This window comes from Ursus maritimus, unplaced genomic scaffold (genome assembly GCF_017311325.1).
Source record: "Ursus maritimus isolate PB19 unplaced genomic scaffold, ASM1731132v1 scaffold_19, whole genome shotgun sequence".
Lineage (NCBI taxonomy): Eukaryota > Metazoa > Chordata > Mammalia > Carnivora > Ursidae > Ursus > Ursus maritimus.
The window spans coordinates 25,827,971-25,842,247 of NW_024424341.1; the positions used below are offsets into that span (position 1 = coordinate 25,827,971).

The following is a 14,277-nucleotide window of genomic DNA, read 5'->3' on the forward strand; positions in this document are numbered from 1 at the left end:
GTCAAATGGGATGGTGCTTCCTGGAGCCAGAGAGGATGAGTGTAGCCACAGGCCCTGTTGAGGGCTGGCAGAGCACGTCTGGGTCCTGTAGACTCGCTCTCTGAGCTGCGCAGCCCTCAGTCACTTTCCTTTGAGCTTCTCAAACCAGACGTTCGGGCAGTAAGAGCAACGGCAGCCACTTTACCTCCAAATCAGTGAGCGTATCCCCACACAGGTTTACCATCCTTTTTCTGGGGGTACAAAATCTTCCTCCTCTCGTCCATCCCTCTTTGGTGTTCCCTTGGCCCATAGACAGTGCGGTCAGCCAGCAAGAACTTGGTGTTGGCCATCTCTATGCGGTAGGGCCGCCGTTCTGTGTCCTCAGCAGGGCCCAGTGAGGTGACGCGATCTTCCTCTTCTGCTGGGGCTCGTAGCCCAGCCCTGACTCTAACATCGTGCTTGCAAAGAACGGAAATTCGAACTGGTCTCCAGGGGTAGAGCAGCTGACAGTCCGAAGACAAAGAGGCAGTCTCCTCTGTGCCCCGTTCCCCATGCTCCCCACTCAACGCCACAGACCCTGGCCATAAAGATCCCGGTGCCAGCCGCCTTCTGTGCGTTCATTGGATGGCGCGGGGAGATCGCTGGGGTCCCCGCTGCTCTTGCGGTCTCTGTTGTGGGTGTGGACAGAAGCCTGTTAGAGTGCTCTGTGCGGGACCTAGCCTTGGCCCTCCTAACCTCTTTCCTTTCTCTCTCTCTTCCCCCTCTCTCCCTCCTCTCCCCCCTTGCCTCCGCTCTTCAGGTCCGATCCGTACTGGGTGCAATGAAAGCTCCACGCAGGCCTTACCATGGAAGGCTGTGACTCGCCTGTCGTCTCGGGGAAGGACAATGGGTGCGGTATCCCTCAGCACCAGCAATGGACTGAACTCAACAGCACCCACCTCCCCGACAAACCCAGTAGCATGGAGCAGTCCACAAGCGAGAACCACGGGCCCCTGGACAGCCTGAGGGCCCCCTTCAATGAGCGCCTCGCGGAGAGCACCGCCCCGGCCGGCCCCACCGCCGAGCCCGCCGGCAAGGAGGTCAGCTGCAACGAGTGCTCGGCCTCCTTCGCCAGCTTACAGACCTACATGGAGCACCACTGCCCCAGCGCGCGCCCCCCGCTGCCCCTGAGGGAGGAGAGCGGGAGCGACACCAGTGAGGAGGGGGACGAGGAGAGTGATGTGGAGAACCTGGCTGGGGAGATAGTCTACCAGCCCGATGGCTCGGCCTACATTGTCGAGAGCCTGAGCCAGCTGACCCAAAGCGGGGGCGCCTGTGGCAGCGGCAGTGGGCCTCTCCCTTCGCTCTTCCTGAACTCTCTCCCCGGGGCGGGGGGCAAACAGGGGGACCCTTCTTGTGCTGCACCAGTCTACCCACAGATCATCAACACTTTCCACATAGCCTCATCCTTCGGGAAATGGTTTGAGGGCCCAGACCAGGCTTTCCCGAATACCTCAGCCCTGACGGGGCTCAGCCCCGTCCTGCACAGCTTCCGCGTTTTTGACGTGCGACACAAAAGCAACAAGGATTACCTGAACAGCGACGGCTCTGCCAAAAGCTCCTGCGTATCCAAAGATGTTCCCAACAATGTGGACCTGTCCAAATTCGATGGCTTTGTGCTCTACGGCAAGAGGAAGCCCATCCTGATGTGTTTCTTGTGCAAACTCTCCTTCGGGTACGTCCGTTCGTTTGTGACCCACGCGGTGCACGACCATCGAATGACCCTGAGTGAAGACGAGCGGAAAATTCTTAGCAATAAGAACATCTCCGCTATCATCCAAGGGATTGGCAAAGACAAGGAACCCCTTGTAAGTTTTTTGGAACCAAAAAACAAAAACTTTCAACACCCTTTAGTTTCCACAGCTAACCTCATAGGCCCCGGACACAGTTTTTATGGTAAATTTAGTGGCATTCGAATGGAAGGGGAGGAGGCTCTCCCAGCCGGCTCTGCTGCGGGCCCCGAGCAGCCCCAGGCTGGTATCTTAACCCCCAGCACCCTCTTGAACCTTGGCGGGCTCACCAGCTCGGTCCTGAAGACCCCCATTACCTCAGTCCCCCTGGGGCCTCTGGCCTCCAGTCCTACCAAATCCTCAGAGGGCAAGGACTCTGGGGCAGCAGAAGGAGAGAAGCAAGAAGTGGGTGATCCAGATTGCTTCTCCGAGAAAGCAGAGCCGGCCGAGGAGGAGGCGGAGGAGGAAGAGGAGGAGGAAGAGGCCGAGGAGGAGGAGGAGGAAGAAGAGGAGGAAGAAGAGGAGGAGGAAGACGAGGGTTGCAAAGGACTCTTTCCAAGCGAGTTGGACGACGAACTGGAGGACAGGCCCCACGAGGAGTCTGGGGCCGCGGCAGGTAGCAGCAGCAAAAAGGACCTTGCTCTCTCAAACCAAAGCATTTCTAACTCCCCCTTAATGCCTAATGTGCTCCAGACCCTGTCGAGGGGCACAGCTTCTACTAGTTCTAATTCTGCTTCTTCCTTTGTTGTCTTTGATGGTGCGAACAGGAGAAATCGTTTAAGCTTTAACAGTGAGGGCGTCAGGGCCAGTGTGGCAGAGGGCGGCAGGAGGCTGGACTTTGCTGACGAAAGTGCCAATAAAGACAATGCCACAGCACCAGAACCAAATGAAAGCACAGAGGGCGACGATGGGGGCTTTGTCCCACATCACCAGCACTCTGGCTCCCTCTGCGAGCTTGGGGTCGGGGAATGCCCCTCGGGGAGCGGCGTGGAGTGCCCCAAATGCGACACGGTCCTGGGCTCCTCCCGCTCGCTGGGCGGCCACATGACCATGATGCATTCACGTAACTCATGTAAGACACTTAAGTGCCCCAAGTGCAACTGGCACTATAAGTACCAGCAGACCCTGGAGGCACACATGAAGGAGAAGCACCCGGAGCCGGGGGGCTCCTGTGTCTACTGCAAAAGCGGGCAGCCCCACCCTCGGTTGGCACGAGGTGAGAGCTACACATGTGGTTACAAGCCCTTCCGCTGTGAGGTGTGTAACTACTCCACAACTACCAAAGGCAACCTCAGTATTCATATGCAGTCCGACAAGCATCTCAACAACATGCAGAACCTACAGAATGGAGGGGGGGAGCAGGTGTTCAGCCACTCGGCCGGGGCGGCGGCCGCAGCAGCGGCGGCGGCGGCGGCCGCGGCCGCCAACATCGGTAGCTCCTGCGGGGCCCCCTCGCCCACCAAACCAAAAACCAAACCCACCTGGCGGTGCGAGGTGTGCGACTACGAGACCAACGTGGCCAGGAACCTGCGCATCCACATGACCAGCGAGAAGCACATGCATAACATGATGCTCCTGCAGCAGAACATGACCCAGCTCCAGCACAACCGCCACCTGGGGCTCGGCAGCCTGCCCTCGCCCGCCGAGGCCGAGCTTTACCAGTACTACCTGGCCCAGAACATGAACCTGCCCAACCTGAAGATGGACAGCGCCGCCTCGGACGCCCAGTTCATGATGAGTGGGTTCCAGCTGGATGCCGCCGGGCCCATGGCCGCCATGACGCCTGCTCTAGGTGAGGCTGACTGCGTGTTTGTGTGTGCTGACGACTTGAGTTTAACTGGGGAGCAGTGACAATAGACTGAGGCCCTGTTGGTTCAGTTGATTCTGTCAAGCCCCGTGGAGTCAGCTCTGATTTTTGTTTTCTCGAGACTTGGCTTTGTGTGAACTTGAGTGTCTGATGATCAGGAATTTTTCTCCAGGACCCCTTCTTGTGTGCAGATGAGACTCGTAGGCATTCAGCAGACACACGATCACATTCTGGCTCCACAAGCCGGGATGAAAATTTCAGTGTTGCCTCTAGCGTGTGGCTTCTGATCACCTTTCCTCTCTCTTCCCATCCTTTCTCCGTCCCTTTCTCGGTTTGAAAAATCGCCACAATTATCTGAAACTTTGGGGTTCCATTTAAATACTTAACTGTTACTTGCAGGAAACTTGCAGCTCAAGTCTCAGATAGGGACAGTCCTCTCCATGAGAGCAACTCGAAACCGTAGCACACCTTGTTCACATAACCAAAGGCTGGTTCTGTGCTGAGTGGGGAGCCATCCAGATGCGTCTCTCAAAGTTCTCCAGTGTATTCATGAGGATCTTGATGAAAGAGACCCGTTCCTTTTCTGTTTTGTGTGAGTTGTCAGTGATAAGTATAGCTGGGAATTAAATTGCCCTGGGGTACCGTAAGGAGTGGTGTGCTCGATGAAGAATGAATAAATTCTGAAATTGTACATCAGAGAAAGCAAAGTTTTAATATCTGTTAGATGCTGGTTAACAGAGCCTTTGTTACCACGAAGAAACAACCCATGTTAGAGAAGGTGAGTTGGCTGTGTCCGGACAGCAGGTCTTACCGGCTGGCTTCATAGATCTGGAATGGGGTCAAGAGGATAGGATTTGGATGCCAAAAACCATGAGTCTTTGCGTAAAAGGGATCATGATCACTTTTGGGGGAGAGCCTCCGTAGCAAGAAAATGTGCAAATCAGTTTCACAACGACCAGGGTGAAGATGGGGCTGTTTCTGCCCCCACCCAACCTGTGCCTCAGACAGACACTGCCTGTTCTCCATCCCGACCCTGCTAATCTCCTGGGACCAGTGGTGGCAGCCTAAATTAAACAATAGTCCTTTCCTGACATGAGAGTAAGTGGTTCTCGGCAACAACGCGTGAGCAAGTACCTTTATTGTGGCGTGGTTTAGGTTAATACCAGGGGCCAAGCCTCACCAGTTGGCTTGTCTTTGTGTGGTGTTTTAGTGCTAATTGCTGCTGATGAGTTATATTTCATAGCATTTAATTTGTTTTTCCTGCTATGCATTTAAATTTGAATCCTTGCTACTTTAATCTTGTTTTCTATTTTGGAATATTGACCTGTGGATCCTTTATTACCAAACGATTTGAAGATGTTTTACCAACTGGTTAATAATGGATGCACAGGGATCAGTCATCCTATTTGTCCCCAGAGTGAACCATAGGGGATACACACCAAGGGATGGCATCATAATGTAAGACTTTTTTTTTTTTTTTTAAAGCCGATGGGAATTGGGGTTTTCTCATCTGAAGATTTAAAATCTTGGGGAGACAGATCTTGGAGTAAATCAAATATAATGTTGATGTAATGAAGACACAGAAAATGGATCGGTTCATACTGGGTCAAAGTGAGATCTTTTTAATTACCTTGAAAACCAGTAATTCTGACTAAGGCTTGAATTAAGTGGTAGAAAAACATCGTGCTTTTTACACAAGTGTCTGTAAGTCTGCAGGGCATCATGCATTACGGGCATATGGCAGGTGCAAAAGAGACAGAAGAACAGATCCCCATGCTCTGAACGTACATAGCAGACCCATACTTTATTTTTCAAAGAGAACAGAGCTTTTCCTTCTAAGGACCTTCTCCAGGTCAGCCAAGCAAAGGCCCTTCAGTTTTCAGGGTTACTGCTTATCAGCCAAGGTGAGTCTCTGGAAACCTCCTGTGCCCGCCTTAGGCCACAAGACCTGCTGAGATGTTGTGAGAGTCACAAGTACTTTATCCTGGAAGCCTGAGTGGGTGTGAGTAAGAGAGCGCATGCCCAAAGGACTTAGCATGCAAGTCGTATGACCTCGGTGGAGGCCAACGTATGCAAATGTGAACGGGCGGTAACATTCAGTTCTGTCTGCAACCCTACAGATCTCTCTGGGCCGTTTGTGAGAAGACCATAGGTGTTACTGGGTATTACTGGGCTCTGCAGGGGGGGGAAACATTTTTGTGAAATACACTCCCACTTACAAAGTTACTGTTGTCATACTTCCTTTGGCAGAACCCTCTCTTTTGTGATATCAAGCAGACGCTGATTCTGGGGATGCTTTCTCTCCGGAGGGTTCTAAGGAGATGGTCGGCACCCGTGGGTCTGGTCTGATTGGATGTGCTGCCATTTGTAGATAAGATACTAGGCTCCCGGCCATCTGAATATCCTTCCAGACATCCCTCCGACGATAAAGTTTAGCAGGGCACGAGAATCAGGTAGCTTGCAGGCGCATCTGTTTGTTTCCCAGGGAGCTGGCTGGCTCTCAGACACCTGCATGAGATCAGTAGGTCCTCTGCTTCTGCCTTTGAGCCTAGAAGGTGTCTTTTAATCCATGTGCCTCTCTGACGATGTGCTGATACGCAGACTCTTTTGCCAGGGTGTAAATTCTAGTGTTAGACGTGGGTGCCCCCTTGCACATGAGATGATCTCTCCAGTGTGGCTCTTAGTAAAGCCCCGCTGAGTTCTCCCTTGCAAGGGGCTCTCTTCCTACCTTCCTCTGTACTGGGTGACTTGTCCACTTCTTGGGAGGCGAGGTGAATTAGCTCCTTCTAGTTCTGCGCATCTGTAGGATTCTTTTTTTTTTTTCTCTTTTTAAAGATTTTACTTATTTATTTGACAGAGAGAGAGACAGCCAGCAAGAGAGGGAACACAAGCAGGGGGAGTGGGAGAGGAAGAAGCAGGCTCCCCCATCTGTAGGATTCTAAGCCTTGGGTTTGTTCCTCCAAGGTACAGTTCTCGGAAGGAGTTTTGGCTTGCCTGTCGCCTGCATTTCACTGCTTCTCTGTGTCTGTCTTTGATTTGCATTTCAAGAGCTTGGAATGGGAATAGGGACTTAACTTCCTCTGTGCGTTCCTAGGATTTCTCATTTTTACTCGGGCATCCAGCAAGTGACAGCTGAATTTCTCTTTAGAGCAATATTGATGTACTGAGGTTAAATTTAAAAAGTGGAGAAGGTTTGATGCTTCAGGTGGTTGGCATCAGAAACAAATATATGTTTGCTCCTTGTCTTACCCTCTGGGCAGTTTCCTCTTTTAGTGAACGCGGCATGTGTTTCATGGATGCTACCTGGCCTTCGTCCCCGTTACGGGATGGAGCTTTTAGGCTTTTTTTTCTCCTCCTCTTTTTTTTTTTTTTTTTCCTTTTCTTGTCCTAAAAAGAATGTCTTAGTTAGGCTCCTCTCACCAGGGGAGGTGGCAAGGGAGAAGACAAGCAGAAAGCTTCCTGAGCCTTCTGGAGCGCTCATGCAAAGGATTTCCGTGGCTTGCTAGACTGTCCACAGGCTTCAAACACAGCCAGACTGCTCAGTGGAACCTGTAACTAATCTTCTTATTAGAGGTGCCTCATGTAGCATAAATAAGAAAATCATTAAAAAAAATCTTATTTGATTAGCCACTAACTTGGATTGTAATCAGTTATTAAAAAAAAAAATAATAACCTCGGCCCAACCATATGTGGAAGGTCAAAGCTGAGTATCAGTTGGGGAGGGGCAGGGGAGGACGTAGCTCACGCGTGCACGTGTTTGGGGGAGAGGCAGAAAACAGAAGCCAGTGCTCGGCGTTCTGCTCGACTGTATGCTGCTCAGGAATGGAGGGAAGAGTGCTTTTTCCAAGCCTTTTTCACGATATAAATTAGAGTTTGCGGTATTAATTTACCTCTGGTGAATGAGAGCCCATCCCTGGTTTATGCAGGGCAGTGATGGGCTGAGAAGTAACAGGGGTGGAGAGGGAGGAGCAGAACTTCCTCAGACTCTTTTTGGGAACTGGGAGCTGACCTTTGCATTTCATTACCCATCTTGATCCACTTCCTGAACCTGTAACATTTTGGTTCCCTTTTAACCTTGTCCTGCTCAGCATCTGTGCAGGGGGCCGGGCCCTCTCGAGAGGTTCAGTGAGAAGTCCAGACCCCTGCCCTAAAGAGGAATGGGGACACAGGGCTCTGCACGTGGCTGATGACAGCGGAGAACGTGACGTGTCCCGTGGCACACCTACGTTTCGTGAATAGTGGGGGCTCAGAAAAAGGGAGTGGCTGTGTGCTTGGGGTCGTGTGGGAGGAGCTGGCCCCACTACCCTAACAGGCAGGTAGAACATTGACCTGTGGGATGTGCTGAGGAATAGGGAGACCGTCCCCCAAATCTCAGATTTAGAGCTGCACTCTCCACGGCAGGAGCCACTAGCCACATATGGCGATCTAAATTTAAATGAATTAAAAATAAATAAAACTGAAAATCCAGTTTCTTGGTTGCAGCTTCGCCGTGGCTGGTGACCAGTCCATCGGGCAGTGCAGGAAGTTCTCTTGGGGCCGTGTTGCTGTAGATAAATTCTGGGCCCGGTTCCGATTTCCCACGAAGGCTTCATATCTTAGAATGCAGCTGTAACTCATTTCCAGCTTTTAGGGGTCTGGAGTTTCAGATTCTGTTACGTCCAGTGAATGATGTTTATTCCTGTCTTTTCTTGGATCTGAGTGAGGTACCGAATCGAAATATTCAAGAAATTATGGTTCTAGGTGTTCTTTCCCGAAAGAAAAAAAAGAAAACCAACATAAAGCCTTCTACAAATTTCAGAGTGTCCGTGGGAAAGATCCGAACACATAAAGTTTTTTTGTTTTTGTTTTGTTTTTTTTTTGTGGGGGGGTTCCCAGTTAGTAGCACCTTGCAACACTTTAAATGTGATCTTTTTTTCTCCTGGAACTTGGGACTTGGGTTGAGGGTGGGGGAGGCTGGGTGGTGCCTCCATCCCCCCCGCAGCCTTGAGACTGGCCTCTGACAGCTCTTCCCCTCTCCTTCCCTGCAGTGGGCGGTGAGATCCCCCTAGACATGCGCCTCGGGGGCGGGCAGCTGGTGTCGGAGGAGCTGATGAACCTGGGCGAGAGCTTCATCCAGACCAACGACCCGTCGCTGAAGCTCTTCCAGTGCGCCGTCTGCAACAAGTTCACCACGGATAACCTGGACATGCTGGGGCTGCACATGAACGTGGAGCGCAGCCTCCCGGAGGACGAGTGGAAGGCCGTGATGGGGGACTCGTACCAGTGTAAGCTCTGCCGCTACAACACCCAGCTCAAGGCCAACTTCCAGCTGCACTGCAAGACAGACAAGCATGTGCAGAAGTACCAGCTGGTGGCCCACATCAAGGAGGGCGGCAAAGCCAACGAGTGGCGACTCAAGTGCGTGGCCATCGGCAACCCCGTCCACCTCAAGTGCAACGCGTGCGACTACTACACCAACAGCTTGGAGAAGCTGCGGCTGCACACGGTCAACTCCAGGCACGAGGCCAGCCTGAAGCTGTATAAGGTAGGCCCCGGGCTGCCTCCGGGAGGCACGCACTGGATCACTGGGAGTTGGGGGCTGGGGATGGCTGGGGACGGGCGACAGTCTGTGTCACGGCGGGCTCGGTGACCGGTGGGTGTTGGCACCGGAGTTGGCACCCGCTTCCTCGTGAAGCCACAACGTGGTGGCAGCTTCTGGTAACCGAAGGTTCTTCTTGAGAGCTGCCCCATTTTGGAGGGCAGGTTTTACGGACAGCAGCCCAGTCCTTACCCCTCGACTCTTGGCAATTGGCTTTTCTCCCTTACAGTTGTTCATTGTGGCTTTTGTGTACCTTTGTGTTCCTGCGTTGCCCCTTTCCCCTGCGTGCTTCGTGCTCTCCTTTTCCATCTCGTCCCCCCTCCTCCCCCTTAATCTGCTGTCTCCTGGACACCCCTGGAGTACGTAGTTCATTTGTTCATGGATTCGTTCATTCATTCAGCAGTTGTATGTTGAGCATCTGCTATATACCAGATGCTGTTCTGGATGCGTGCCTACCTCCATGCACAAAATAGACCAAAAAAAAAAAAAAAAATCCCTGGCCTCATAGTGCTTCCATTCTCTGGCAGGGAGATGGGTGATAAACACAATGAATAAATTGTATAGTTGACTAGAAGGTGGCGCACATGCTATGGGGAGAATTTAGGGTCCGTTGAGGAGTCTCCTTTGTTCTTTCTCCCTTTGCTTCCTTGTTCTGTGCCCCCTTTCTCTTCCTCATATTTACCTTTCCCCTTGCTTCCCCTGGGCTTCTCCCATCCTCCTCTCCCTCTGTCTTCTCTTCCTTCCTCCCCTCCCCGCCCCCTCCAGTCTCTCTCTCAGTCCATAGATGGTAACGGTGAGGGGGAGGTGCTCACATACTGTAAATAGTCCTTCCACTTGCGAGGCAGAATTGCTCCAGACGTTTCTATTGATTTTCACTGGACTTAAAGCCTCACCTTTTTCTCTAATCATCCCATAATGGCTTTAGTATGAACAATCAGGTACAAATCGCCATAAATCTGCCCAGCCTCCTCCCACACTCCGTCCACACCCTCACTCTTCTCTTTGCATTTTCTCCCTTTTGTCATTAGCCCCCCTCCCCCCCTTGGCTTTCACACCAGTTCCCACATCTTTGGGCCAGGGAGCCTTTCTGTTGACCCTGAGCTAGTTTAATCCCCTTTCTACTCGTGGTGATTTTTAAGGAAGACTCCAAATAAGATGATCTTCAGGTCCTTTCCCCCTATCAGTCTCCACAGAGATTGGTAACTGTGATTCATTTTACAATTGCTCGTCTTCAGCTTGGCGGGAGGCCTGTGTAGTGTGGATAAGAAACCATTTTAGGGAAAGGAGGAGAAAGTAGAAATGAGATGGTGGGACTAGAAGGTTCTGGAATTGACTGCCGACCCCAGCATGGATGGGCTGGCACGGTGCAGTGGGGAAGGTCTGAATACCAGGCAGCCAGCCCCCTGTTCTAAGTGAGCAAGAACCTCACTGGGTGGCTGAGTTTTGGGCCACCCTTGAAAGAAAAGGCTCCTAGTGGTCAGTGTAAGTTAGAGGTCTCAAGTGGCCGTAGGGTGGTGCTGGTGTGGTCCGGAAAAGTGGATGGAAAACCCATAGAAAAAAACCTTTTTCCAAAGGACCTGACTGAGCAAAATTAGTTCAAAGTACCGTGCGTTGCCATGCAAGATTGTATGCACCTTTGGTGAGGGTTGTTTAGAAGTGGCAAGAAGCCAGCCTCTTCCCTCTGAGGGAAAAAAAAAAATGCCCTTTAGATGATAAAACGTGCATGGTGGCGATTAACTCTCCACGCTACATTCTCCAGTAAGAGTAAACTGCGCCCTTGGCTTTGCTTCTGAAGGGCCTGGAACCTGGAGGATTCACCAAGATGATCCCTTTTTGGTGCCCAAACCACCTTCTCGGGTCACACCTAGCGAGTCAGGTTGAGGCAGTTTCCAGGGTGGATGTCAGGGAGGCAATTGGTGTGTTTCCATTTGTGTTTTGCTGAACTATGAACACTCCTCCTCCCTGGCCTTATCTCTCTCTCATTTTAATTCAAAAGATGGACAAAACTCCTACTTAAAAAAGGTGGTGCAGGTGGAAGGGCCCTAGATATCGGGGTGCAGGGTAGAATTTGGGAACCAGTGCCCAACAGAGAAGTCCCCAAACAGTGTGCTTGGCTGGCACAATCCTGGGGGTGAAACACCCCCCCACCACCCCCGCACATTCAGAGCAGAATTCCCTGTGTCAGGAGCCGTGGGTCATTAGTCTGGTCTCATTAGTCCTTGGGTAATGAATGCCCCTTGGCTTGCTGTGGCTCTGCTGTGGGGGCAGGGAGCTCTCAGCCACTCCTGAATGACACAGAGATGGGCTTATTCCAGCGCGTGTGCCAAGCCTTTCTGTCCTGCAGTGTGACTAAGACAGGCTTCTCCTGCCACCGAGGGGGCTCACTTTCCTAGGGTGTCACGAGTCTGGAGATTTGGGGTGGGGACTGGAGGTGGTTGAGAGTCCGTTTTTCTCTAGGCCCTGGTGTGGCCTGTAGTAAATGGAGATTGATTGCATGTTATTTTTCCTCTCGCTAATGTAATCCATTAGCCCAGCACATGCATAATCAGTTTAGAGCACAGTTAACTGTATGTAATCGAGTTCTTTACTGTCTGCTAGAGAAACAGCTCCAGATACTGTGACCTGGGGAGGGCACCAGGCTTCTCACACACAGCCCTCCTTACTCACCCCTTCCCCAAGTCCCACCCTCACTCCCCCCAACCCGTCCTGGTCCCCACCTTGGCCCATCCCGGTTCTTTGGCAAAGTATTCATCCTTGGTCAGGGAAACTTCCAAACTTGCTTTCTGTTTCACTTGCTCAAGCAGCCATGATGGAGGGGACTTCCTAATGGGTCTCCCAACCCTCTCTTTCAACTGAAGTCTTTATTCCCTCCTCTTCCTTTTTCATGCTGGATGAGACAGAACAGCCGTCTCAGGAGATGCAAGCAGAGGCGTAGCTTTCTGGTGTGGCGTTTGACCTCACCCGTCCAGAGTCCCTTCTCTTGGTGTCATAAATGCTGGGACAGACGTCGCTGTATTAAGACTGAGATGTCTGAAAGCATGAGCTAATTTCTAATCCGGACCGAGAGAGGGTTTCGTTACTCCAGTACCCCCATTCCACCTCCCCAGAGAGGAACAGAAATGAACAAACCCTGGTGATATTATCCCCCTTGCGTGGAATTGTCAAGTTTTGATTGTATGAGAGCAGTTTTTAAATCAAGATGGACATTCAGCGAATTCTTCCTCCCTGCCTCCTAGAAGTGGAGGGGAGTGTGTGTGTGTGTGTGGCGGGGGGAGGTGGAGAGCCCCAGGCATTAAATGGAAGTTGTTTCCTTTCTCCAGGCCCTCAGGTCGCCTTGTGAAACACTCATGATCTAATTCCTTGAGTGGTTTCTTTTGTGTGTCCTAAAGAGTGGTGGGCTCTGGTCCAGCCCTTAGTGGTCCTCTGCCCATGTCCTCACACCTGCTGTTATTGGGCACTGTGATCGATCGACCCCGTGGGAAGGCCGGCAGCCTCTGTCCAGCTTAGAGGCTGGGTTCTTGGTTTCTGTCTGCAGTGATCCATCCGAACCAGAATGGAAGCGTGTTGTGGGAAAGGTACTTGTTTCTCCTCAGGGCGTGAGCTGCAGAATGTGAATTCCGCACCTTTCTCCTTTCCCATGTAAATGGATCACTCCTCTCTTTGAGGACCTGCCCACTCTCCTCTCCCTCCACCCATAGTGGTGTGGGGTGCTCTTGCTCACCTTGAGCAGGGGAGTGACAGGTACTGACAGATGCCTGCCCTGTGTTCTTTTCTATGCTGGTGTAAGTCCTCAGTCACTGGTGTGGGGGTTCAGAGCTAGTGTGGGCCCTTTGGTGTTTATCTAGACTTCCCTGCTATGTGGCGTCCATGGTGAGCTCTCTGAAATTTGTAATGTCTTCTTGGGGGAAGAGAGTGTAGAAAAGACAGTTGGAGATCAGTGCGCACCTGCCACCTGTTCGAATCTGGTTTTCCCTTTGATATTTACCTTCACCTGAGAGTCATTGGACTGGAAATCCATCAACCTTAGCAGATAGATGAAGACCCCACCAGAATCCATTACTCAAAGAGCTCCCAGCTGAGATGCTTTTGATTAGGCCAAGCCTGAAGGTTACATATTAATCTTAAATTATACACAGAGGAGGTCACCTCCCATGGAGTCGTGTCTGGGCCCCATGTGAGCTGCCTTGGGCCAGCCGGGCAGAGGGTGAGACACCAGCTCTACTTAGCTTAAAGTAGGGGGTAGCCTGTGGCACCATTGACTCAAAACACACACCCGCCTTCTCCACACAGTGAACCTGAACACTTGCCACCCTACTGGGATTCTGCGAGGTGAGGGGTAGTAAGAAACCGTCCGTCACACTGTGCGTGACTTGAGAATCCATATCTCCATTCTTTCCCTGACTCATGAACTCATTGGGGTTCCCTCCCAGCAGGGCCGTTAAATTCGTCCTAGGGTGGATGGGCCGATCTGAAGATGTAGAACAAGTCTGACCAAGATTGCTCTGAGAGCCCGCATTCTTCGTGCTCCTTGATGGTTACGCTTGGGGGGCAGGCTGTCTTAGGGAGACAGCTGCACGCTTCATGCCTACAGGTGGTGACTGGGAGTCTTTGTCTTGCTTGGCAAGCAGAAAGCGTAAATTCTCTGGTGACCCTCACCTCCCTCCCCGTCCTCTCCTCCCTGGCGCTGTGACGTGTTTGAGGCGCGAGTACATGTGTCATCTGGTTTACATCGTCATTCTGGAGCCAGTTTCCTCAAACTTTGTTTTCTCATTAGGTTGACTGTTGTTTGTTTTTTTTTGAAGTGCATACTTTTGCCTTCTTCTGCCCATACGTTGGTGCCTTCATCCAAAAATGAAAGGAGGGGAATGTTTTCCTGTGGTTGATTTAGAAGGTGTAAAAAGGCAGGTGTTTTGGTAAATTTTAGCCCAGTTAATCTCCATGCCCTCTGTCTCTGAGAGCAGCTGGGTGTCTGAAGTTCATGTCCCTCCCTTGATTCCCGGGCTCACGGATGTGGGCCTCCTGGAGCAGGGCTGGGAGACTGCACCTGGGCCCCGTGGTCATTCCAGGAGAGCCTGAGTTGGCTCTGGTGGCATTTCTGACCACCAGTTAGCTTGAAGGGGACTCTAGGAAGACTCTCGGAGGGA

The 14,277-nt window shown here is 51.7% G+C and overlaps 1 protein-coding gene across 1 annotated transcript in view; it reads left to right on the forward strand.

Moving 5' to 3' along the window:
- Positions 1 to 824: 824 nt before the first annotated feature.
- ZFHX3 (zinc finger homeobox 3) overlaps positions 825 to 14,277 on the forward strand; it is a 157,047-nt gene continuing 143,594 nt past the window's right edge. Inside the window, exons 1-2 of the mRNA XM_040633092.1 lie at positions 825 to 3,540; positions 8,583 to 9,079. Coding sequence (XP_040489026.1) covers positions 825 to 3,540; positions 8,583 to 9,079 — 3,213 coding nt within the window. The remainder of the gene's footprint in view (positions 3,541 to 8,582; positions 9,080 to 14,277) is intronic.